The sequence below is a fragment of the Limulus polyphemus genome, unplaced genomic scaffold (assembly GCF_000517525.1).
Source record: "Limulus polyphemus unplaced genomic scaffold, Limulus_polyphemus-2.1.2 Scaffold2331, whole genome shotgun sequence".
In the NCBI taxonomy this organism is placed as follows: domain Eukaryota; kingdom Metazoa; phylum Arthropoda; class Merostomata; order Xiphosura; family Limulidae; genus Limulus; species Limulus polyphemus.
The window spans coordinates 38,088-65,857 of NW_013667941.1; the positions used below are offsets into that span (position 1 = coordinate 38,088).

The following is a 27,770-nucleotide window of genomic DNA, read 5'->3' on the forward strand; positions in this document are numbered from 1 at the left end:
TTTACTTGTGACCACTCAGTGTACATGCACATGCGTGTGACACAAAGAAAGATGTAGAGCCCTTTTGTTTCATATATTTCAAATGTCTTTTATGATACTTCTTGCTTCTGTTATTATGTACCGAGTCCTTTGCTTTTCAGAACAGTTCAAGAAGGCAGGAATTAGCATTTTTAACAACAACTGGAACAATGTTCACGACTTCACTCCTGTAGCTGGAGAGCAGAACTGGACTCTCGTACCTCAGGTACACTTACTTGAAGTTATATAAACAATTAACCTTTTTTAATGTAAAATATCATGTCTGTGCGCACTACTCTCTTTTTATATATGTTTTGGAAGGGTTTTTCTCAATTCTTAATAAATAAATAAATATATATATATATAAAATGTATTTTAATTTTTAATTGCAAGAGTTGATCCGTATTCCTTTATTTTCCAATGCCGTTTAGTACAAGGGATATCACTGTCTTGGAAATTCTAAATCTTTGATCTACACACATTTTTATGATCTGAGAATAAGAATATTTTGTGTTAAACAATGCATTTTTAGCAGTACACACACTACTTTCAAAATGCCAGTGTCAAAATATTGTTCTGATACATGCTGTGAGTTTGTCATGTGGCTTGCTGATTTTCATTTATTCAAAATCATTTTAATATTATATACTCAATCCTCTGTAATAGCCTGCCCAATCAGTTTGTTTAAAAGTGTTATTATATAAGTTATTGTGACTTAACATTTTCTTATTTTTGAAGGTTAGATTAATAGTTGATTCCACAGTCATATATTTTTTGAAGAACACAAGAAACCTTGTTTGTTTTATATATATATAGTTAAAACATAGATAATGTGTTAAAACATATTGAATTTTTCTTTAGGATTTGTTTGGTTAAAATTAGATTGATTTTTTGTGTAGTTTTTATTAGGTTTTCAATTTTGATAAGCTAATAACTGTTTTAAAACTTGCAAAAACAGTATGATACACTATCAATTGTACATAATAGAACAAGTAGGTTCTAATATTTAAAAAATAAGATAAAGCTTTCCACAAAAAGTCAATGGATTTCACCTTTTTTTCACAATTAACAAGTTTTTATTCTTGTTTTTCAGGATGTAAGAGTTTCAGTTATTCCCCACAATACACAAATCAACTAGTTTTCTTCTTTTTTTTTCACTTTGTTAAAGTTGAAAAGTTCCTGCCATTGCCTACAGAGAAATAACAAATTTTTTGTTTTTAGAACATTAAAGTTGAAGAGTTTCTGCCATTACCAACAACAAATGAATTCTCTCATATGAAAATTTCTATGGAACCGTCCAGTAGTGTTGTTCCTACAACTTTGGGCATCAGAAGCAAGATGTCAAAACAGGTGAACATCTCTTGAAGACTATATACCATAATAATGTTTTTCATTATTAAAGGAATTTTATAGAAATTAATCAATATCTATGTTCAAGAAATAATGAAAATTTCCTCAAGAGGGTTTGAGAAGGTATTCAACATCATTATAATGTCAGACTCTTATTCCTTGTTCTTTAATGACTACAGTTGAAAAGATCAGCAAGATTGTCTTTCCCTGTCTTGTGTTTAGTCTTCATATGTGACTTTTATGGTGGACTATATAGACAACAGTTTCCAATAAAAGATAGTCTTAAAGAAGTTGTAATCAGTTACGTTCATGCAACCACACTTGAATTTTACTTATACGTGGTATAAAGAAGTTCTCAGAATGTTGGAACAAATGCATCATTCATCATTTTTACTGTGTTGATAAGTGATGTTTGGTTGGAGTGTGATATTGTTAGCCTACAGAAATGACATCTTTTACAGATAGTCAATAGTTATTAGTGGTGTTCTGTATGATATTAAACCTTGAATTTTGTGTGTGTGTGTGTGTGTATATATATATATATATGATTCCAACATAGATCTGTAGTTCTAGATACACAGTAGGCTATTCTGTTGTTGAACCAGGATCATACTTTCTGTTTATTACTTCTCGTTTTGCCCCCAATGGCTCAGTTGTGAGTCTTCTGGTGTGTAATGCTTAAATTCAGGTTTCGATACCCGTGGTGGACACGGCACAGATAGCCCATTGTGTAGCTTTGTGCTCAACAAACAAACAAACAACACTTCCCGTGTTTCAAGCATTATATCCACTGATCATATGTTGGTGATCAAAGCTCCTCTACAGTTAGACTGAGTATCATTTTTGAGATCACTTTCTTTCAGATTTTTTTTTTTAGCCTGGCTTCACTCAAAAGCTACTTGCATGCACACTTAGGACCGCACTTAATATGCAGTAGTTGTCATGGTCATTATATTCCTAATCTCTCATTTTTTGAAAGCTATATGAGTTATAAATCACTCTTTTGGAAGTAGATATTTTAGATGTGGCAGTTTCCTTTTCTAGAGATGGCACCATTTTTTACCTACATCCTAAACCCCAAAATTTATGTCATTTGGATGTTCTTTTTCTGTCTGCTGCCCCCTTCCCTAGAGGTTTCTTTCTAGACTTAAGTGTTTAAAACTTAATTCTGAATGCCCCCACTCCCATCTTGCATCAACTTTTTACTTTGCTTACATCGATCTTTTCAATTTTCATCTATTCCATACCCTTTCCTTGTATGTGTGAAATTGTTTTTCACTATTTGCTTTTTCATACTAGAGCAAAGCTTTCTAAACAGTTACTCCTAAATGTTAATTACCAACAGTCATCAATGAATGTAAGGTGTAAAAATAAGCAACATGTAGGTTCTCTACATTTAATAGGATTTACAACACACCCATTTTTCATGTGGTAGGAACTCTTTCTTATTTCCAGTCAGTGTTTTTGTATTATTTATACTAGTCAGCACTGAATAGGGCTGTTTACAGTACAGTAATGTAACGTATTAACATTAAATGTCTATAAAGAATCCTTAAGTATTTGGTTGGTAATTCCAAGTAATTAAGTGTGTTATGCCACAGGCATATTGCTTAAATAAATGTAACGTTACAGTTAGTTAACTCTTCTGATTCTGTTCACTGCCATCAGAAAAAAAGAAACTAAAAAACTGTTGTTTATTCTTTCAAACACATACATAAGCTCTTAATATTAGATCTCATGATTAAGTTTTTAGGTGCCATATTATAACATCTTACATCTAATAAATGTGTGTCCTTAATGAACAAATAGGTTAATATGCTTCAATGGTAAAAAAGAAGGAACATTGTTTGAGTTATCTGTTATCTGTATGTTAGATATATGATATAATTCCCTTAGACTTTAAAACACTGAATCCTTAAATTTCAGCTGTGTTATAGGTATCAGTTTTAAATACACAAGTTCCTTTATGTTGCATAATATCATGACATTTGATTTCAGAGCTGCCTAGTGGTGTTCTTCTCAGATGGCCAAGCTCAGCAAAGGGCCTTATCATTCATAAAAAAACTTGAGCTAACTAATGTAAGTATTAGTACTAGTATCTTTTAACTTACTTCACTCACCTGATCAGTCTTTTTTTTTTTTTTCAGTTAGCTTATTTGTCTTCTAGAGCAGTGATTCTCAAATCTTTTTGTTTTCAAACCACCTGAATTGTTTTTTTTTATCCCAACAAACCTCAGTAGGATCTATACACTATTCTGTTACATCTTTTCCATGATTATGTAACTTTCCTGAAGGGAACCCATGGACTACAGATTGTTAACTACTGTTTTAAAGCATCTTAAATCATGGCAAAAAAAATTTTGAAGTTTATATTTCTTGGCATCATTTAAAAAATTTTGTTTAGTTATTAGTGCACTATTCTTCTTAAGGTAGAATTTAACAAAAACAAGTAAGGTACTTGTTTCAGTTTGCTTTGTGGAGTTGTAACTTTTAAAGTTTTTTTTATTTTATTTTTTCTCACAATTACTTAATGTTATCCAAAATCTGCTTGCTTGACATTTTTGGTTTAGTAAATTAATTACAGATTGGAATTGTTGTGATACATGAAAATGAACAAGTAAGAGCTATAATTCACATTACTCTGTTTTTATGAACGTTGTGTTACATTGCACCAGACGTTTTTTAGCTCTTCTGACTTTTGAGGGTTATATAATAGAAACAAGCTAAGCTAAAGAAGTTTTTTGTTTGAATGTGACGATTCATATTTATTTTGGTAACACAGTTTAACAAGTTTAAAAAAACGGGACTAGAATTTGAAAAAGAGAAAGTGAATTTTAAAAAATCATGTTAACATGTATATCATGAACCACGATAGTGGTTCATAATAGGGATTGCAAGGAAGTGCACAAAACCCTGAAAGAACATTTGAGCAAAAAGCATCTTAAACAGTAAAGTTCTGATATCATATCTTACCTCTGCTTACAAATAGCTTTTCTCAACTTCTACTGCCCTCTAAATGCACAAATATTTTCTCACCACTAGCCTTGATACTCCCACCTACCCTCACATGTATTCAAATGAAACATCTACATCCTATCATGTAAATGATCATGCAGCAACCCTCTGCCAATAGGAGTGCAACACAACTCCTATCATCTCTAATGTCCTCTCTTCCATGCAGCCCGAAATAATTTCTTGATTTGCGTTCTAAGTGTTAAGATGTGTTTTCACTCATGTCTTCTGTCCTTTTGCCTTGGGTTGGTTTGCTTCCCTCCTCTTTGTGTGATTTGCACATGGCAGCTTTTCTACACCAGGAGGTTTTTTGGGACTTTCCTGACTCTTTTGAGTCCATTGTTGAGTTAGCCCAATTGCATATCTCCCTTTCCTCTTTGGCATCCAATTTATCCCAAACCTCTCCTGTACCTGTTTCTGTGTCTTGATTTCCTCCTTCCTCTCCCTTGCTGATTCTGGCCTCTCGTATTCCCAAGGTTTGCTGTCAGTCCTAGGGGTGACATCTTTGGGTATACTGTGGTCTTACTGACTACAATGTGGGTTCAGGACCTATGGGAGCCAGGATCTTCAGCTTTGCCCATATTTGGAAGGACTTTGCCATGGACCCTTGGGTTCTGAAGGTTGTTTCCGAGGGTGTGGTCGTCCTTGCTTTTGTATCTCCTCCTCCTTTGTCTCTGCATCCTGTTTTCTTCCCTCCTCCTTGGGATCCATTGTAAACCAGCGTCTTTCAGAGGCAGTTTAGGACTTTCTTTTCAAAGGTGCCATTGAACAGGGAGATTCCTCTCATCCATGTTTTTATTCCAATCTGTTTATTGTCCCCAGAAAGAGAGGAGACTGGCACCCTATTAATGATTTGTCAGCTCTAAACTGCTTCTAGATCCTTACACATTTTACAATTGAGTCCTACTTCACCCTTTATTGGGTTTGTGCTCCTGGTCTGTGAATGAAGAAGGTTGATGTGTCAGATGTGTACCTACACATTCTCATCTCCCCTGCATCCCAATATTATCTTTGATTTGTCCATCGGGGTGTGTGTGTTTCAGTTTTTGAATCTTCTGTTCGGACTCACCTTGGCTCCCTATGTTTTTTGTCAGATGGTCTGTCGGTGCTTGCCTATCTTCTTCATTCCCAGGGCCATCGTTTCCACCATTATACGAAGGACTGGCTACTTTTAGCTTCCTCACAGGCTGTCTCTGCCATTCATACTCAGTTTCTTCACAGAAAAGTGGCTCAGGTTGGTTGGTAAAGGCGAAGTGTTCCTCACCCCTACACAATACCTTGTTCATCTTGGAGTTGTTCAATTCCATACTCATTCAGCCCCAATCTTCACCCCTTCAGTTGAGGGCTGTGGAGCTTCAAGTTTGCAGGCTTTCCTCTTGTCCTTCTCCCACTGCATGAGAGATTTTCTCTCTTTTCAGGGTGAGGGCTTTCAGAGAAGCCCTCATCCCTCTTGGCCATGCTCCTATGCATTTCCTATAGTGGGTTTTGTTAGACCAGTGGAACATCGTTTGGGGTCACTTCCTTCCTCACAGACCAATTTTGCCTGGTGGTTGGATCAAGAAAATACCACTATTGTTGTTCCTCTTCCTCCTTGTCTGGAATGTCACCTTTTTATAGATGCTTCTTTTTTCAGTTGGAGTGCACATCTGAATACTCAGGAGATTTCAGGGGGTGGACTCTTTAAGAGTCCTCTCTTCATATCAAGCTCCTCATAGTTCATTGGGCTTTAATTCATTTCTTTCTGGGACTCCAGGTTGGTTGGTAATGGTGCATTCAGACAACTCGACGGTGGTTTTGTACATCATCAGACAAGGGGGGCTCTTGGTCAAGACACCTCTGTTTTCAGACATTGAATCTCTTGTATTGAGCCCACAGTCATCAAATTTGTTTCTTGGCCTGTCATGTTCCAGATGTCCTAATTCTTTTGTAGATAGTTCACTACGTCCTGACAGTGGATGCTTTCAGTCAGGATTGGCTTGGTGTGTACCTGTATGCCTACTTTTCCATTTGCCTGATTCCCCAGGTCCTTTCCATGAACTAGACCACTCTGTGTCAGGTTCTGTTAGTGGATCAATATTGGCTGTGATTTCCACTTATGCTACAACTACTGGTGTCACCTCCTCTTCTTCTCCCTATTTACCCCACCCTCCTTCATCAATCCCAATCCAGCATGCATCATCTGTCCATTTCAACCCTCAGACTTCATGGCTTTTGTCTGGTCCCTGGTCCAGAGGACTGGACTTTTGCAGCATGTGGCATTCTTGATTTCCCATTTTGTATGTCCTTCCTCCATGGCAGCGTACCAAAGAAAATGGTACATGTACCATCATTGGTCCATACATTGTGGTTATACTCCATCCCATCCTACCCTTCCCCATATCACTTCCTTTCTGATCTGGCTCTTTGACTCATGTGGTTTCCTCTGTTGTGGGCTATCATGTAGGTTTGTCAGCCACATTTCATTTACACATTATGTCTGTGTTTTCTATTCACCGGTCCTGTCCCTTTTGTTCCATTCTCTCTGCAACACCTGTCTCTTTCCGGGATTGGAATCTCAATGTTGGCCTTCATGCTTTTACTCTTCCTCCTTTTGAAACCTTTTTGATCTGTTCTGTATGTCACCTTTCCTTGAAGACCCTTTTCTCCCTACTGTTGGTGTGCAGACATAGTTGTTGAGATGTGTTCCTCTTGATGTCCATGCACCTTGTTTTACAGATCTTATGTGGTCCTTTTCCTCAATCATTCTTTTCTGTCTCAAATTTTGTCTGCTCAGGAGGGTAATTCTACCTTCACACCTATCTTCCTTCCTTCTATGATTGTTCCGATCCTGATCACCTTCGTTGTCTGCTCAGGGCTCTTAGCTGTTACATGGTGTGTGCCAATTTCTTCCATGGTTCTTGTTTCCTATTATTTATTCCTTCCCATAACTTTTTTCCCATTATCCTTATAGGTTGGATTTGCTAGGCTTATTTTTCCCTATCTCCTGATGATCGTCATCATTTCTGTGTATCTTCTTATCAAATTCATCACCTTACCATATTCATGGCTGCTCATTTCCATCATCTATTGGAGGACAACACTCCCCATACTTTTACTCATCATTATCTTCACCACCTAACCATTTCTTTGTCTACAAGGTTTTGTCTTCCTCCCATTGCAATTTTGCACTCCACAATGTCTCTTTCAGTGGGTAAATGCTCCCTTTTTCTTCATGTTATTTGCAGATGCCTTTGTTGCATACTTGGATCCTGCTTAATGGCAATTGTTGTCTGCCCAGTAAAACCTGTGTGTCATATGCACCCACTATTGAAATGGGGTGGTCTACAAGATCGCTTGTAGGCATGTTTTGCGGTATTTTTCTTTGTGAAGATGTTTAATCGAGACCATATACTCGTGGACTAAAATGATTAAAGCAGACAGGGCTTACTGCCTATCCCAGATGATCTGTGTATTATAGGTCACAGGATTGGCCTGCTTTTCAAAAAAAGGGTATCTTGGTCACTCATTGCACTGCCTCTGGTGCAGCATTCCTCAGGTCTCTTCAGTGTACTGCTTCCTCCCTTCTTCCAGTGGAGTATGAGAGTCCTTGCTACTTACCTGTTCTTAACCACTGCGTTGGTGGACCATGGAAGCTTCGTCCTGTGTGTGCTCAAACCCACTCAGTTCTGATTAAGGTGGTAGTGTTCTGCTGGTATAGATGGCATTTAAGCTCATTCTGCTGCAGACCTGGTGTACAATTCCATATGCTGTCAGGTGTTGAAAAATGCATTCTGTCAACATGCAGTTTGCCCCTCTGGCTAAGGCACCCTCCTTCCTACTATCCCCCTCCCTCTAGATGTTGCTGCAGATATGATGATGGTTAGAGCTGGACCAGCCATAGAAGTTCTTACTTGTGTGGCCATATACCCTTCTCCTATTGCAGACTAGACAATACTTTCCAAATACTGCCAGGTGATTGACTGGAGATGCACCCCCATTTTGCTGTTCACTTTTCTCCTGTCCCCCATATATCTGTTCCTAGTGGATATGGTGATGATTGTGTGATATGTGCACACATGTTTAAGCTGAGGAAGTCCGTCCATTGTTTCCACCCATATTGTCACAATTTCTCTTGAACAAAGAGTATACCTTGCTCAGAAGTGGTGCAGTCTCCCATGAGGGTATTGCCTTCCATCTGTTCACACTCCGCATGGTCTTCCTATGGCCACTTTCTAAAGAGGGATCATCTTCTCACTGGACCCTCTGCCAACTCAGTGTGGGATTCTAGCTATTTATGAGAGAGGTAAGGTATCATATTGGAAGTTAACATTTTCCTAAACTGAAAACATGTTTCCAATAGATATTTTCCTCTTCTTACATTTCCCACCTGGCCTCCCCAATTCTAGTGCCAGCTTTAGATGTACTGCCCAATCTTGAAGTGATTTTGAGCTGCACGGAAGAGAGGGCATAAGTGATGAGAGGAGTTGCATTGCACTCCTGTTAGTGGAGGGTTGCTGTATGATCATTTACATAATAGCATGCAGGTGTCTCATGTGAATACATGTTTGAGGGAAGGTGGAAGTATCAAGGCTAGTAGTGCATGAAAATTTCCACATATAGAGGACAGTATAAGTCAAGAAAACCTATTTGTAAATGGGGGTAAGTAACTATTGGAAGTACATTCTCAGTTTTGGAAATGTTAACATTCGGTTTAAATAACACTTTAAAACCTTTACTATTGACTGCTAAGACTGTATATATATATAAAAATGCACAAAAAGTATGCATGTTAGACTTACAAGGAAAAGAAAATCCACTCAAAACGGCCCGTTGGTAATTCTTCTTGTTATTATTAGTATTCTCTTGCCAGCCTACAACAAAAACGACTTGGTATAGTTTCCCAAAACCTTTTGTAGAAGACTAAATAAGGTACTGCAAAGGTTGTAGGGGTATTGAAAAGTTGATTTCTTTCTTCTCTATTTTACATAAGCTAAAAACCATCATAATTCTAGTGTAAACATTATCATTACCCATCGAAATTAGCTTTCTTACAGGTATCTGATGTTCCTTTAAAAATCTTAAATTCAGGTTGAAACTGGAATTACCAGCCTGTAATAGATGAACATTAGATTACTGTAACATGTTGATACTCAATGCTTTATACACTATACAATTAGTGTCTTTAGGGAGCCAACCCCTATATTATGTGTGAAGTGAAGAGTAAAAAAAAAAAATTCAATACACATAATCTTTATTTTTATCACACACATTCATAGAATACTTACTTTAAAAGACAAGAAGGTTTATTTAAAGTGACGTTTTAGATGTATATGCTTTATTTAAAAAGGCTGCTTTTCTACTGGTATAATTTTATATGCACGTAGTGGGGTTGTATCTTAGTGTAGGCATATATTTGTCCTTTGCTATACATTATATATATAGAAAACATAGTTACACATTTTACATCTCAAACTCATGTGATCAAATAGTCATTAGCTATAGTAAATCATTATGAACTGTATCAGCTAGCTACTAGCTATGTTTATTATCATTACATTGTATAAAGTTAGCTACCATATCAAGTAATCCTGTGCCCGCAGTTGAACATAAAAAAAAAGACAGAAAACAACATAAATAGAAAATAAGGAATTTAAAAACCAGCAAACAGGGAACTTAAAAAAAAGTAAGGAAACAGGGCTAGAGATACTGTAGACATTATTTACTCAGACTACAAATCCCTATTTTGACTCCACCAAATGTAATTCTAGGTAACAGCATAGAGCCACAATACGGGTTTGTAGTTTGAGTAAATAATATCGACAGTATCTCCAGCCTTGTTTCCATACTTCTTTTTACAATATTTATTTGTGGGTTTTTAAATTCCTATATTTTTTATTTATCTTGTATGTATGTAACCTTTTATTAAATACTTTCAAATTTACATTTACTTTGTGTAAATTTAATGCAATTTCATTTTTTTTGTGTTGTAAAATGTTTATGTAAATGTTCAAGGAAAGTATTCATTTACTGTTTTTAAACTCAATTCCATCTTGGTAATGTTTAGATATTTTAGCAATTTGAAGGCAATGAGAGATTAGTGACTTGTCAACACTAAGGGATCAGTTACTTATTGTAATCATATAGAAGTTAGTGGCATAGAATAGGAAGTGAGTCATGACAGTTATGAATGCTAAAGATCAAATAATTGTTGTAATCACACACAGTGATGTGTGTATAAGTTTTAAAGATTTGTTAACCTTCTATAAAACACTTGAGTTTATGGACTTAATGAAAATAATGTATTTCGTGACTTAATTTTACTTATCATATTTGTTTAAAGTCTGTATTTCTACGGACTTACAACGCTAGAATCTGGGTTTTGATACCCGTGGTGGGCGTAGCACAGATAGCCCATTGTGTAGCTTTGTGCTTAATTACAACAACCATTCTATTAAATTGAGCATACATTTGTAATTTGAATTATTTTTGATGTTATTCAATTAATTTGTATGTTATAACTAAAGTGTAATTTTATCAACTATGATTCAATACATTTCATATGATTGGTAGTCTGGATGTGTGTGTTTTTTACGTATCTTTTGTGGTGTTTATGAATTGGGAGATTTATATCACTGTAGAAAAATTTCTGAGATGAAACATAACAGTATTTACTCAATTTATCACTGTATAGAATGTTTTGATAAGAACTAAACAAGTCCAGCTTGAGAAAAATGATGCTGAGAGAGTGTTTGGTTCCAGTTCTTATAACAGCGTTATCTCCAGAGGTAAGAAAAGCTTTGGTAAAAAGTTTGCTTTGGTTATTTTTAGAAGCAGTAAAATATTAGTTTCTTTCTTCTTGACATAATCCATAAAATGTTGGTGCTTTATTGTCATCTGTATTTAGAACACAAAACTTAATAAAGTATTATATTATCTGGAAGCTTCAGCTAAATTTTGTTGTGTTTCTAATACTCTTCATTTTCCTGAAGATATGTTGGTAGTGTTCAAAAGGTTGCTTTAAAAAAAAGTAAAAGAGAGAGGGAGGGTCAGAAATGATTTTTATTTATGAAAATAAACTTCCTAACAAATATTATTATTATAAAAGCTGATAAGTGAAGAAAACTAAGACTGGTGCTTGAGCCCAGGACCTATGGTTGAGAGGGCCAGTACTCTATCAAACTTGTGTTGTCCCTATATCCCTTCACTTATAAGGCTTTTTAACCAAAAGTATGAAGTTTCATACTAATTTGTGTTGTTATGGTCAGGCAATAATGGAATGAATTTCTGTATTTCATTTAATATGGTCAAAATTTAGAATAGACTTTATTCTTTAACCCTTTTGCCACATACATCTTTTTCAGCATATGTCACAAGGTTTTAGTGAGTTACAATCAACATTTAATTAACCTACTTTTTTTCTTGGTGTATCAATAAATACAGCATAAAACTTAACTGATGATCCATATTTTAAAAGTATATAAATTTTAAGTTCTTCATTTTATAAGGCAATATAAAAAAAATCTAGAATTTCCCCTAGTGTAAGAATTGTGACATTTGTTTTCTAGGCATTCCCTCTTCTCTAATTTATTTACCACCCCTCCAAGAAGTATGAAATTTAATGTAAATTACTCATAATATTGTCATTGCTCAGGCAAAGCATAATTTTCATAGCCTTCAATCTTATTTGGTTATTACTTATAGAGCCATGAAATAGACAATAAGACTCCTCCTGCCATACATGTCGCAAGAGTTTCTTTCAGAAATTGCCAATAATTCTCTCTGAAGTTCAATACTATATTATTTAAAACCAATTGAAAGCCAAGATTTTCATCTGTCAAATGAGTATTATATTACGTTGTTTTCTGTAAAGAGAATTGTCAATTTCTATTTCAGTTGAAGCTTGACTGCCATAGGAAACACATCAATGAGCTTAGTTGAAGTTTTAATGGCTTTTGTTGCATAGTTAGAAAGCTAGAAAAAATTGTGATACTTATAGGACAATGTCTGCTTTTTGCACATTATGTTCTTTGGTGCATTATTTAATTAAATGAAAAATTATTTAATGCAGTACTGCTATTAGTATAACAGAGTAGGATTAAGTGTCATTGACAGTCAACAGCAAAAAAAAGAAAGACCTAGATAAGTACATTTTCTTGTTTTTCATGTGTTTTCTCTACTTATTATTATAAAAGTAACTAAAAGGTAAATATAGAAACTTTTTATGTTAGATTAGGTGGAATGAATAATAATAATAATATCATAAAAAATGTTCACGAGGTACACTCGCGAGTAGTTTGTGCATTATGTAATTTGATAGAGTAATCTAGACTGCACGTTTGCCAAGAGAGTTACAACTTATAATGTTACTCTCCACTTGGAGCACTGAGTAAGAGTATCTTCATGAAATTTTGCAGATTATCAGTAAACATTATAAGGCTTTCGTATGCAAAATATCAGATTTTTTTATTACATTTTAAGAGTTTTTAAGTAATGTTTTTCTCATTACTTTTTTTTTTAAATGTTGACTATCCAACATACAAAGTAATTTTGGCTTTAAGATTAAATTTCAAATTTTACCTGCAAAATCTTTATAACTTTCAGATAATTATCAAACGTTTATTCAAAAAAATTTTATATTTCATTTGTTATTTTCACTATTGTATTTCTGTATGGGTTTGGTCGATTTGACTCACCTCATAACCACCATAAAAATTAGGAAATAGATATAAATTTTACTTTTTTTGTTCTAGAATGACTACAAATTATAACATGAAAACACAAAGGTTTATTCTAAATAGCTTAAATCCCATAACATTATACATCTATATATATTTATTATTTTTATTTTATTGACCTTTCAGCTGTGCCTGACTAACATTACAGAAGTTACAATGATGCAGTGCACGTGCACTCATGTTACCATATCCAAGAACATAAAACTGGTGTTTCTTGGCTGTGTTCTAGTGGACCAGTATTTTGTAAAATACAATCACATTTCAGTTATAATACATTATATATGTATATACATTATTACTATTTACAAATAAGTTCTTAAATTTTAGTTCTTTTTCTAAAAACATAAAACAGTAAATAAATAAGTATAGAACACAAGTATCTCTTCTAGTTATGAACTTTGTACTCACTTGCTGCTTGCTGTAAGTTGCTAAGCCTTGTCAAATTTCACATGTGGAGGATGTAAAAGAAAATAATTTTTCTAGGTTTTATATATGCATTTTAAAATACCAAAAAATTATAAATTACTATATAAATACTGCAGAATTCCACTACAATTTATTAAGTTTAGTAATTAAGCTGTATTTGGGTCTAAAAAATATGATTTTTCGAGCTCATGTCTTACTTTACTGCTTGGAATCTAGCATGAAAAAAAAAGAGTTTCCCATGCAAGTACTTTGCAGAGGCTGAGAAAACCATTAGGGCGATATTCTGAGCTTTTGATTGGTTATACACACGTCATTGGGCAAAGTAGGTGTACGTAAGCAAGTGGAAGAAGTGGGCAGGGCCACCTTGGTTGATTCAATAAATGTATTAATATTTCAGAAAATAGAAAAAATAGGAGGTTCTTGTCTTATATTATAGTTTGTCAATATAGGTAATTTGAGTATATAATTCATAAGAAACTATAGACTTTGTATTTGGACATCACAAATATCTAATTTGAACCAGTGCTGCAGTCAGTATATCACATGACACACAAAAATCGATATTTAGGTGTTTTTTTTTTAATATCTACTTTTAAATTAAGAACTTAACTAATGTATAATACTAAAATTTGAATTATAATCTGCAATTTGATAACAAACATACTGACATACATTCATAACATAGTAGTTCAACAAATTTGAATGCGAGTATAAATGTGATGACATGGCCTTTGACCAGTGACCATAAGTAGATCTGTGTCTGTAGAGTTAAGGGGGTTTCTGAAAACATGCAAATGTGAGATTTTTGAAAGGAAGAAAACTACTTTTAATCTTAATGTGGAAGTCACTTAGCACTCGGACTAGTGTATAGAAATACTATATATATTCAGAGACAAATCTTTAGTAAAAAATACTTCATTAAAAATCAGATTTTTTATGTACAAAAAACTTGTAATGTTTACTAAAAGTCTGCCAAATTTTGTGAAGATACACAAAGTATATTAAAAGTATGGAAATTATAATGAGTACAAAAGTGGTTATGAGGTCAGTCGATTCAACTGACTTCATAGTGAGAGAGTTAATATTGAATGAATTAGTGAAACTGATTAGATATTTTACTCATCTTGCCAGTATTTAGGAAGATTCAATTGAGCTTTAAGACTAACGTGTACAAAGTTTGCTTAGAATAGTATCTTTGATTCACTCTAGGTCATGTCATTGCTTTGGAATACAATGGTGATGAATCCATCACAGCTTGCCAGGATACAGCAAAAGCCATTTCTACTGAGACTGGTTTAACAGGTCTGGTTTATGTCAGCACATGTCCTGATGCAGCAGCACAACAAATAGAAAACTTTTTCAACTTTGCTGATATGCACATGTCTGTGTGACCTTTCTAACATCTTTGTTGCATTTTATATATATATCACACTAATAGCACTTGCTATGAAAAAAAGCTACAGAAGTCAAGTCACTGTGTGTGTGTGTGTGTACGTTTAAGAGCAGCTTGATGTTAAGACTGAAAAGTTAGAAGTTTGTTTTTGTGTTAAAAATGCTCAGTGTACTGGATTATTTTGCAACATCCATGAAATTGTAAGCAGATCATGTCAACCTTCTAGTCATTTTAATCATTGAAATAATAGATTGAAAAATAGAAACTACGATAATAGCTTTATGTTTTGCATATGAATATTTGAGCAGTTTTAGTTATTGTCAGTTTCTTAAGACTGTGTGTTATAGTTGGGTTAAGCAATTTTGTATGATATGTCTCATATATTTATGTAGCACATGCTGTGTATTGCATGGGTGTACTGAATACACCAATCAAACTCGTAAGATATGCATGACTTTGTTTTGTGTAACATGTTATATTGTGTCAGCATCGTGTTTTTGATTGTGAACAGCGTGACAATTTTATATATTGTCCTTGAAACGGACCTGTGGTGTTAACAGGTTATAATTAGAATTTTTGTTCTGAAGTCTTTATCTTTTCCAATGGCTGTTTAATCTAGTAGTCACACACTGATAAGTACTGACCACTGCATATGACCAAACATAATATCAATACAATGCATCTGATTCATAGTTTGAAAGAAGCATTTTATACTTATCTGTGGTTGTTTATAGCAGTCATGTTTTTCTTTTTTTAAATTAATAATGTGGATGGTTGAAAGTATAAGTTTTTACTACATTCTTTTTAAGCACATAAAACCATAAATAACATTAGTTTGCATTATAATAAAGACAAAATTTTATGAGAGGTAAAATGATAAATATTGGAATCAATAATAATATGAATAACATGTACTGTAGATTTGTGAAAAGTCAAAATACACTGAGATACATTAGCTTTAGAAAAATTCAGCCATTAAAAGTTAAACAAGCGTAATGGTTTTTATGAAGAAAGTTTTTAAATCATCACTCTGCTATTTAGATTGATAATAACACTTTCACATAGGCATGCACTAGGAAAAAAACCTAAAATGAACATTTTCTAACCATGTGATCTTAATGTTCCTTGTGTGTTTTTAATAATATTTTAATAATGAGTAACAAGAATGCACAATATGTAAAAAGAAACATTTGCTGCCAAGTGTCATAAGCAACAAAGAGGGCAAAATATATCTAATTGAAAAAACATTTTTAAAGAAAGTAGGAACTATTACAGAAATATACTTTTAAGGTGAAAGCAAAATTCAACAGAAATTTGCATGTTTTCTTTCTGTTTTATTTATTTTTTCTTAAAGAATATAATATGGTGGTTAAGTTTGTTCTTTGTATGTTTTTGGAATGATTTATTACTACTGCTGTTTAAGAAGAAAGTTCTTGCCATGAAAGTAACATACCTGGTTCATGTTCTAATTTTTACGTTTTTTTATGGTTAAACCAGATTTTTAACAAAATATTTAATAACCATCTGCAGGTTTTGTGTTCTTTTCAAAGGTTTGAAATATACATTTAAGACGTGCATCATCGAAGAACAAATACATAAATGTTAGAAAAAATATTATCAATGATATTGATGTTTATTATTCCTGCTTGTGTATAAGTAGGATGTTGTGTCATAGTATTTTTTGTTAACGTTTTGTAGAATTTTAAGGATACTTTTGGGAAGTTATCAAAATATAATTTCAGTTTAAAATATTATAAACATGAATTTGTTTCAAATCATTATTTATTTATACTTTTTTGAATTGTAAAAATGTGATATAAATGGCTAACTTTTGTAAAATGTCTACAAGTGTTTTACTTTTTAGTGTGCTGTTTTTGTCTGTTTATTTGTAAATGTTTTAATTTTTAATTGGTGTAACAGATCTTGACTTGAATCATATTTTCTAACCCTTCTTCTATTCTAGTATTTACGTTGTGGATTATATATGAATGTAAACATATTTGAGCCACCACTAAGTATAAAAAAGGATCAACACCTTGTTGTTCTGATCATTTCCTCTTTATTTAGTTTGGTTGTTTTTAAAATGGAAAACAAATAATACTCTTCTGTTGAGACTGGAGGAGCACCTGAATTTACTAGAAACTTTGTGGTATTGAAGCTTAATATAATATGATAATTACTTATGGACCAGCAAAGCACATTTTGTTTCCATTATTTATACTACATAGGAGTGTAGTAAATCTTGGTTTTACAAAATCTGAAAAAAAATTTAAATCACTGTAAGGGAATGAGAAATATGTGGTTGGAATTTTAGCCAAATAAATTTTTTCAGAAAAGAACAACAAGAGTCATTTAGCTGAAATGTGGCCATACATTTCTCTCTTTTTCCGTGTGGTGATTTTAGCCATTTTTCTGTATTTTAAGGTTTTTTTTATACTGCAAGTTCACTTGTGTTACTGTTTTGATGTCACAGAAACTTCATTCCGTTTCTTAAAAAAAGTATATATGAACTTTTGATTTGAAGATAAAAATGGATTCAAAATACATATATTTGCCTGTAAAAATATACTGGTAAGATAAACTTCATCAGAATGAGTCAATGATCAGTAATTTTAGTATTCCTGTTGTTAAGAGCTTCTTTATTTGCACAGTTCGTGTATGTATTTGTTATGGGTTATACTAAAGAAAAACATTCAAAGTGAAATTTTGCAGGCCATTATAACTAAAAGTATTTGTAAGAAACATTCTTATATTTTAACTTGTTAAAAAAAGGTTAATTTTTATTTGTATTAAAAAGGATGTATGCAATCCTCTTATTTTTTATGTGAATTAAAATGTATTTTGAGAATTTTTTATGGTAGTTCATGTAACTATGCATATAACATTTTGTAAATTTTTTTTCCAACTAAACTCATTGATAAAAGGAAGCCCAATTATTATCTTCTAGTGGCTAAGCAGAAGGCTTCTAGCACTAAAACTTAGGTTTGAACTCCATGATGAACACAGTGTAGATAGCTCATTTTGCAGTTTTGTGCTAAAGCAGACAAACAAACCCTGTTTTTTTTGTACCAATGTCACAATGTGAATAAAGAAAATAATATGATTAAAAAATATATTGATTACTCTGTGTGTAAATAAAAAAAACTCTGCAAATAATAATTGCATTCTGTTTGTTCTTCTCTTTGTAACCTTTATTGTTAACTTACATTAATAACTAGATAGTATGAACTTCTCATAGGTGTTCCAAAGTCAGAAAGACTGGTCATCATGAGGCTATTGTTTATGTTTTTTAGAAATTTCTTGTGTTGGTTCTTTAAGAAACCAGATTTTTAAGAGAGTATCAGTGAAGTAGCATTATTTTAGATATTATATGTTTTTAGAGGTACTTTGGGGTAATGACCTGTGGTAGCCAGTTTTAATATCAAAAATCTATGGTGATTTAGAAGTTTCATTGATATTTAGGGTTGTTTTATAGATAGCTAAGAATAATGACCAACCAGTTTAGATATGATAGATCTTTGGGGAAATAGAAGTATGGTTGAGGTTTTATGGTTGTTTTATAGGTAGCTTGGGATAATGACCTGCAGTAACCAGTTTTAACATCAAAGATCTTTGGTGAGATATAGAAGTATTGTTGATATTTGTGGTTGTTTTATAGATAGCTAAGAATTATGACCAACCAGTTTAGATATTTTAGATCTTTGGTGAAACAGAAGTATGGTTGATATTCATGGTTGTGTTATTTAACTAGTTTATTCAAGAAAGGTTCTTGAAAAGCCAAAAGTATAGATCATTAGTCATTTTCATGATGTTTTACAAGTTCATTAGTTTGCACCTTCACGTCCTATAGAAACTGGTTTTGATTGGAACTCTAGCAGATAGACAGACCATTATCCTTTTATCTTAAACACACAGTAGGTTTTAAAAATCAAACACTTTCTACAGAGAACTGGGATGGTCGAGATAATTGAGGGGATATACCTATCCTTAGTAGTGCCCATACGTTTTCTGTGTACTAAGAACTATAAGTAGAACAACAGAGAAACTAAACATGACTGTGCATATACATTCTTGTAAAAGATGGAGAGAAGATGTAGGAATGTTGAAAAGTTTAACTTTTGGCCTTCTACAAATTATCTGTGTCAGATTCTCTATATAAAATAAGTACTAATTTTTGTGATTCTTTTTTCAAAGGCATTTTTTTTATGTTTTTGAGACCATGATTGTCTGTTCTATTTTTAATTAGACTTTGTATTTAGGAAGGTTAGTATTTAATAAGAGGCATATTCATTGTTTCTAGTGTCTTGATTTTCTTCTGTGTGTATATATATTTTTCGTATGATCTTATTTGTAATTCTAAATCTCAGCAAGTGTATTTTTTACGTTTAAAATTTATTTTATTTCCTTCATTTCCAGCTATAACATATAGTTGTGGTTTGAAATTATAAATTTTTTAGGGATAATGGACTGAGGTATGAATCTGAAAATCAAACAGTTACTGTAAACTGCATGTAAGGAAATAAACCTGTTGGTAAACTATATTAAAAGAAATTACAGGCTGTAAACCAGAAACAACTCTGATTAAGAATTATATCTTAAGAAACATTATTCACTAAAAACATGACAGAAATACAGTACTGATATTAAAATTTAAGGAACAAACAATCGGGTTTGTAAACTATATCTCACTAAACACCCTGAATTTAAACTACATGTAATAAACAAGAAACAATTATATTGTAAACTGTATCTCAAGTAATCACCCTGGGCGTAAGCTACATGTAATAAATAAGAAACAACTATACTGTAAATTGTATCTCAATTAATCAACCTGGGTGTAAACTACATGTCATAAACAAACAAATCTGCTATAAAATTTATTTTAAGTAACTACCCTGAGTTTAAAATACATTTAATAAATAAGAAATATCTGTACTGTAAACTGTACCTCAAGTAACTAATCCAAGTATATACTACATATAATACACAAAAAATAACCCTAAATATAAGGTATTATGCATCAAACATTTATGTCTCTGTAAGCTTTATTTTAAGAAGTTGGAAAATGTGACTAAAGTATCTGTACAGAAAGTAACTCTATGTGAATCAAAGACCAACACTGAAAGTTTTTTCCAGTAAAACTAGCTATGAATGTATTTCTTGAGGAAAACTAGCCTGAAGATTACATTTTAAGGAACAACCTGACTAGAAGGTATTTTCCAATAAAACTGACTTAAGCATATTTTTCTAGTAACATAATTACTATTAATATTACATTTTAAGGGTAAAAACATTTACTGGAAGGTATTTTAATAAGAAAACAAGTTGAACTATATCTCACAAAGCAGTTCTTTGTTGAAGGTGGAATCTTAATGAGTTATATAGATTTGAAGCTTCTTTTTTTTTTGGGTGGGGACAATTCTGGAATACATGTATATTTCATTTGCTAAAGATTAACACAAGTTGAAAACTGTTGTCTTGTAGAAAACAACTTTGAATGAAGACTGTATTTTACAGAATAATGTCAACGGGAAGCTGTTATCAAGTAGAAATTGTTGTTGTGTATAATGCAGGAAACATTCTGGGTAAAGACAGTATATTAATGAAAAACAAGTTGAAAGTTAAGTTTTATTTAATTACACTGGATATATAATTGGAATATTAAATTATTTATTTGCACAATGTTTCGTAAATTTTTAATCAAAATATAACAAAGTATTCTTCAAATATTTTATTGACTTTTCAAACTTGCGAGTAGGACTCAAACAAAATACTTATTCCCCAAAGAATGGTTCGAAAAATACAATGCAGAAGTTTGCTTGAAAGTATCTTACTGTGACCATGCATAAACCACAACCAAAAGAAAAAAAATTGAGAAAACTGTGTACTATGCATTAGTTTTTATAAACATACTAAAAATTTTTAAATATTTTGAAAAACCCATTTTGTACTTTTAATAAGAATCATACAACTTTTTTTTTAAGTAAAAATTCATAATTTCTCATACATAAAATTTAAGCCCTAAAAGGAGATGCCAGAACTATGTTTTGCTGAGAATCTGGAATGCTTTTATAAATGTGAACAAAAGCTTTAAGTAATACTATAAAATATTCAACCAATTTCCTATACTATGTCAAACCTACAAGTTTTCTTTCTTTCTTAGTGAATAACATTTTTTTCTTTCTGTTGATAGTTATACAAAAACCCCAAACCATTGATGGGATTTATGAAAAGGTAAATCAGTGAGAAACAGTTTCACTAAACTAAGAATATTTGTACACACATTTTTAGCTTATGTAGAACAAAAATTTCAACTTTATCACGTCACATAATCAAATGCACTTAGAAATACTCTTACATAGGTAAAAACCTTTTTGTTTTAATCCAATATATAAATATTGAAACATGCGAGGAGTATATTCTGTCCATTTGGTTTGGATATACTCACTGATGTTCTTCTAATATGTGAAAATAACGGACAGATCTAAAACAGAAAATAATTTTTTTTAATAGAAGTGATTACTTTCAGTATAACCTGAGGGGTTTTGTGTCTTTACACTGGTTCATTTGTTTATCTTATTTTGGATAGTTTCTTATGCGGGTTGCTTTTTTATATTGATAACTTTATTTGAAAACCATGTTAAAATGTAAACATCTAGTAATTTGTGTTGAAATATTTTATATATTTGAAAAAATAAGAAAGGCCACGTATTTTATCTGCTTATTCGATTTTGATGTGATAGATTTAACACCAAATTTGCTTGACAAAAATTTTTTAAATGCGTTAAAGTGTAAATACATGTTTTCAAAGTAAAAATTCATTATGAATGTTTCACAAATCTCATGAAGCTCATGCATAAGTCTAGTATATCTGAACTGTTTTGTATTTGAAATGTAAGTTGATCCAATTACATTTTTCCCAGTATACATACAAATAAAAAATATGAAGTTTTCCATATTTCTCAGCAAGTCAGTAGACTAGCAGTTTCTTCTTTAGTGTTTCTTTTTTTTTAAATAAATGCTGCTAAAACTCGTATCCAAGAACAACATCAGGTTTTCCTGTGTTAATATTTACATTTATTGCAGCAACAGTTAAATCACAGATTCAAGAAACATTGTTGCTAACACCCAAATTATTTTTTAGTCAAGTGGCTGTTTCCTTACCAATAACTTAAAATGTGTGCACATGTGTTTGTGTATATATATACATACACAAGCACAATCCTATATATTATAGATATATATCAAAAATGTTACAAACGGTATTAGGCATATGGCTGCACATTAAAATATTTTACATTTTCTAAATGTATTTTTAATTTACCAATAGTAGAAAGAAGTTAAAACACAGAAATTTGAAAATGAATAGAATCACTGCCTCAGAAAATTTACATTTTATCACATGTTTATACTTAAAATCACTAGAGGCATATTATTTATTTTGTACATTTATCAATAAAAAACTAGGTAAAAGAAAAATGGTAATAACTTTTTTTATAAATTTAAATTTCTTAATAAAAAATACTGATAATTCTTTTATACAGATATTTTTTGTAAACATTATATTGGAATTAGAATAATCATTTACATTTTTTTAAACTTTAAAAAAGGTACTTTTATATAAAAAAATGCATTGTTGTATGCTTTAGGAAGTCCATGCTCTTAGTCACTCCTGATATTATTAGGACCATTCTGATGAAAGTTGTGTTCATATGGAAAATCCAGAATCACAGGGGGGACAAAAGTCTTTCCTTTCACTAATTCTTCAAGACCCTGAAATAGTTTTAATGAATAAGTTACATTTGGAATTAAAAGCAATTAAATCTGTTTAATATTTGAAGGCAAGGTTTCGAATGAAATAAGAATCTTAATAGCAGTGTATTTAAACAATAATAACAAATTGTGATGTTTCATCACGTCATAAGTTTACAAAGTTCCATACTTCACCAGTTAAGACATTTTTCAGTCATCATCATTAAGCAACAAGACTGCTTACATAGAGAGTAATTTTGTTGTTGTCCTGGCCATTAAGACTAACAAGCCTTTACTACAAGTAAAACACATCATCAGTGGTTTACAGTAAGCACTTTAAAAGTAACTATTGTACATTTCATGACATAGAGACTAAGGTGTTTTATATTTCAAAAATTAGTCATCAGAAATATTATGAGATACTGACAGATAACAAAGCATAATGAGACAATTTTACTGATAACAGTTCTGGCTCAGGTGTTAGTCATTAGAAATATTTTAAGATACTTACTTGCTAAGTACCAAAACATGGTTACTTTCAAAGTAATGAGATATCATTACTAATAACAGTTCTGGCTCAGTTAGAATATATGAACTAAGACAGTGTATTGTATCCCAGCCAGCCTGGTGAAGAGCACAATATGACAAACAAGATGTATTTGATATGCTATGATACATTCCACTTATTGAAAATCCTTATCGAACTAGTACAAAATTATGTGCTTGACATTTTTTATCAGTCATATACTGTTGTGACATCATATGCTTTAAGCTCTGTTTCTTTAATATGGTTGTTTCCTGTGCTGGTGCGACAAATGCTATTATAATTTGCGTTTTTACACCCAGAGACTACCTGCACTTATTAACTTATTCGTATATGTATATAATAATGTTCTGCTTTTTTCTTTAGTACAGTTTTTGAAAAGTTGTGTTTTTAAAAACAAACAAAAAAACTGTAACAGACGATTTATGATTAGTTTCAAAATCACATCAATAAGACTAAACCATTAAAGAATAATTTACTAGAACTACAATTGCACGAGTTATAAATACACAGGCCTGCGAATTTAAACTTCATGAAAGTCGGTTTGGTTTTAATAACGGATTTTCCATAATTCAGCTACTCAGATTTCGAAAATAATATTCATTTTTTTTTTCTATCACGTAAGGATTTTTTACAAATCGGGAAGAAAAAACTCAAATTATTTAGATCAAATTATTATTTCGTTTACGACAATGAACATTAATTATTATTATTTTTGTTAACAAAAATACAAACAAACTGAAGAAAATGGAAGAACATTGATGTCAAGCGAATATGCATCCTCATTCATCCTGATGTTTTGTGAAATCTACGTCTTTTAATATCAAAAGTACGTGTTGTGGTCTTTCTTTTATGTATTGCGTTATTACATTTTGTAAAAAATCTGTACGTGATGAATAAAAATGGATATCATTTTCGGATTCGAGGTACAGGAATTACAATAGAACATGTAAAAATTTTAAGACAATAAAACCATCGCAGGTCTGTGATATATTATAAACAGAAGGTCACAAATGGTTAGTATTCACACACAAAAAAAGGCTGTTAAGCCATCTGTATCAAAACAACCTTATATTGCTATATATAATATAAAACAGAAATAAAAGAAACTCTCCAAGTTTAATTGTATGACAGGTGTTATATTTAGCATTCCAAAACAAATATTACACGAAGTTTACTAAATAACAATCTCTCTAATTCAAAAATTCTTTCTTTATTAATGTGGATGTAAAACAAATTTAAACAGAGAGAGAGAGAGAAAATGTTATTCAAAATTTTTCAGAATGTCTACAAGATGCAAAACTCCTTATTTTCGATGTATTAATACCAAATTGTACAATATACAGAGGTTGAGTACATTACATGAACGTTATTTAGAAGCATTACCAAGTCTTTGCAGTCTATGTCACCATATCCAGTCATGCTCTGTCTGATGACTGTGCATCATGAAAATAGCTCTGCAGCATTGTTTCCGCTGCAGAAGTCTCCGTCATAATGCTGATACGTCTAAGGCACACCCCTGCTACCTGCATGCTTTCCATAAACCATCTAGTTTGTAAAAACAATGGTTATCTAGCTCCTGTTTCAACAGTCTGGTCACAGAAATTCACAGTCTGAATCTGGTGACTTGACCGCTATTATCATATGAAAAAACACGAATACATATATTATTCTCCAGCTGCTTGAGGTACGGGAATGTGTACATGTGAGTTGTTGCTTTTTTCATACAAAGAGCTTTCTTGATTATGTTGCATACTGTTGCTTTGGGTGCATGGACTGACCATTGAGTTTGTGGATTTTTCATCAAGATGCAGCACGTTTCTTACCATGTCAGGGGTATGACTTGTTGCAGCTCTCTTTCTGGATGGTCCTCGTACCCCAATTCCAAAGCTGATTCATATTCCTTTGTTTTCCAGTGCTATTAAATACAAGGGATATTTCCATCTTGGAAATTCTAAATACTCGATCTGATCTTTATAATCTAAGTGTATGAATATTTGTGTCGGAAAGGGCTGTTACACATCCTTCAATTTTCGGGAGTATCACACTACCTAGGAAATGCCAAGCAATGTCAAAATGTAGTTCTAATAAAATTACGTTATACCACAGCCTTATATCGGTTGTGGTTGTCACATGACTTGTTGATTTGCATATTTAACTTTGTTTGTTAAATTTCGTGCAAAGCTACTCGAGGGCTAACTGTGCTAACCATTTAGAATATTGAAGTGATAGACTAAGGGGAAGACAGCTAGTCAACCCACAACCTACTCATTGGCTTCTATAATCGAATAGAGACATTTTACTGTCACTCTTATAATGCGGAACGTTTTTTTGCGTGTGTGGTAACGTGGCATGAACCACAGCAGAGCCTCTGTACCACAGTCTGACCCGCTTAGCACTGAACCGCGTATAGCTCTGTATATTCAAAATCAGTTTAATACAATTCACTCAACCCGCTGTATTAACTTCTTTTCCCACTAATTTACCGCATGGTAAAACTATGTAACTTATGTGAGCAACTTATAAGAAACTTTAGTATGATACTAAAACCTCAACATTTTATAATCCATTCAATTAGTCGGGGCTTCAGTAAATTGTAATAATAATATTGATTTAATAACATTAATTCTGAATATGCTATGTGTAGCTTGAAAATAAAGATAACAAGTGAAAATTATTAAATTGATTTCCTAATAAGAATTCTGTTGAACTGAATTAATTTGTATACTACATTATAGAGTCAAGTTTCTTTAGAAATAGTTACCTCTCCGTCATACGTCACCAGTGGAGAAATTTCGCAAACTTCTGTTCTTTTGGAGTAAGGTTTTATGCTGTAAAAATAATTTAGTTATTTCAAATAAGTCCAAAAATTAAAACAGCGGAAACAACGTCAACACATGCCTCAGAATTTTATAATTTCTGGTTTTAATCCCTTACTGTACCACTATTTTGAAAATAAAAACACCGTTAAAAAACAACTGATTAGTGAAACAAATTCAAAAAAATACTTTCAAATGTCTAAAGTTACAGAAAATAAATTATTAGAAATTAAATATAATAAAAGCTGAAATATTTTAAATTTATATAACTAACTTTTCTTAGATTTCTAGGTAACGTATCTTGTAAAAAGAGGATTAATATATATTCTGTGTAGCAGTTAATAATTATTTATAAAGAAAGGTCAACATTTTGGAAAACTAAAAAATTTTATCTAAAAAAACAACGATTATTTTATACAGAATTCAAATGCATGAGATTGTTTTCCAGTCACATCAGGGATTTTACTACTTTTTAATCTTGTACTGTAAGTTATTATTTTAGTAATTAGGAGACTGGAAACAATCTCATTTTATTGAATTGTGAAAAAATAATCGTTGTTTTTTAAATACAATTTTTTAGTTTTCAAAACTGAACATTACACGCGTGCCAAAAAAAAACATTTTTTAAAAAAAAGGTCAACATGTTTAAAATATATTTTGTTGTCAAAGTATGTATCAATATGTCATATCAGTTGTTAATAATACCTGTTATTAAATTACAGAAGTTATGGAGATCTTACCTTTTGTTTTGAGTATCAGAACTATCATTATTGTGATGTCCATGATCATTGGCAGTACCGTTCTGATACACCGAAGAACCACTACAATAAAAAAAAAAACATTTAATAACATATTACACCAACGCGGTTCTGTTGTTAACCGCCTGAAACCTTGGTAAACAACAACAACAATGAGTTTAAACTGAATAATTATAATAATGGTAACGGCTTATTGCCCATATATTTTATCACTAGATTTTAAGTTGTTTATCATTGGTCAAAACTTCACAGTTGTCTTTATTACATCAAAGGTGAACGGACGATTACCCAACACTGCACAACTCTGACGAGATAGCCCCCCAGTGCCACAGCGGTATGTCTGCGGACTTACAACGCTAGAAACCGGGTTTCGATACCCGTGGTGGGCAGAGCACAGATAGCCCATTGTGTAGCTTTGTGCTTAACTTCAAACAAACAAACTGACGAGATAATTAAGGAAAGATAATTTTGTATAAAATGGTATAATTTTACCTTGTTTTGTTACAGTTTTACTGGCACGATCATGTATTTGTTGACGCGTACGTCTATAATAAAAATGTTGTATATACTGACAACTATTTCTTTAGTGTATGAATGTTACGGTTTCACTGCCATGAGTTTATATGTGGGACACGATATGTACGTTTTAACCACGGAAATTGCGATATTTAGCAAATGTTTTGAAAAATGGGAATGCAACAAAACAATTTAAAAGATCATAAATATTGCATATTAATTTTGAAATGCACGAAAATTATTTAATATTTATTATAATCTAAGTATTCAATATTTCTTGTGTAACGAATTTGTTTTAATTTATTTTAATATCGACGTTGTTTAGATTGAGTTTATATTTAAAAGCACGCATAGCTTGTAGTGTTAGATATGTATTGAGCAACTCCCGCCTATTCTCAAAAGTTGTAGAAGATTCTCGAGAATGAGAATCAATAACATATATGTGTATGTAAACGCGTTAACCAGTAT

The 27,770-nt window shown here is 32.1% G+C and overlaps 2 protein-coding genes across 8 annotated transcripts in view; one reads left to right on the forward strand and one right to left on the reverse strand.

The window, feature by feature from the left end:
• Positions 1-16,673, forward strand: part of LOC106466644 (protein XRP2-like) — a 54,231-nt gene extending 37,558 nt beyond the window's left edge. For all 4 annotated transcript variants that reach the window (XM_013926935.2, XM_022394694.1, XM_022394693.1 and 1 more), the window contains exons 6-10: positions 141-244; positions 1,240-1,368; positions 3,367-3,447; positions 11,051-11,144; positions 14,730-16,673. In XM_013926935.2, the coding sequence (XP_013782389.1) occupies positions 141-244; positions 1,240-1,368; positions 3,367-3,447; positions 11,051-11,144; positions 14,730-14,911 (590 nt within the window). In that variant the 3' untranslated portion in view covers positions 14,912-16,673. The remainder of the gene's footprint in view (positions 1-140; positions 245-1,239; positions 1,369-3,366; positions 3,448-11,050; positions 11,145-14,729) is intronic.
• A 5,825-nt stretch (positions 16,674-22,498) lies between these two features.
• Positions 22,499-27,770, reverse strand: part of LOC106466645 (UDP-N-acetylhexosamine pyrophosphorylase-like) — a 70,296-nt gene continuing 65,024 nt past the window's right edge. For 2 of the 4 annotated variants that reach the window (XM_022394697.1, XM_022394696.1), the window contains exons 9-11: positions 26,769-26,849; positions 25,974-26,040; positions 22,499-22,686 (exon numbers count right to left, since the gene is read on the reverse strand). In XM_022394697.1, coding sequence (XP_022250405.1) covers positions 22,576-22,686; positions 25,974-26,040; positions 26,769-26,849 — 259 coding nt within the window. In that variant the 3' untranslated portion in view covers positions 22,499-22,575. The remainder of the gene's footprint in view (positions 22,687-25,973; positions 26,041-26,768; positions 26,850-27,770) is intronic. The other 2 variants (XM_013926936.2, XM_013926937.2) reach the window with 1 other exon arrangement.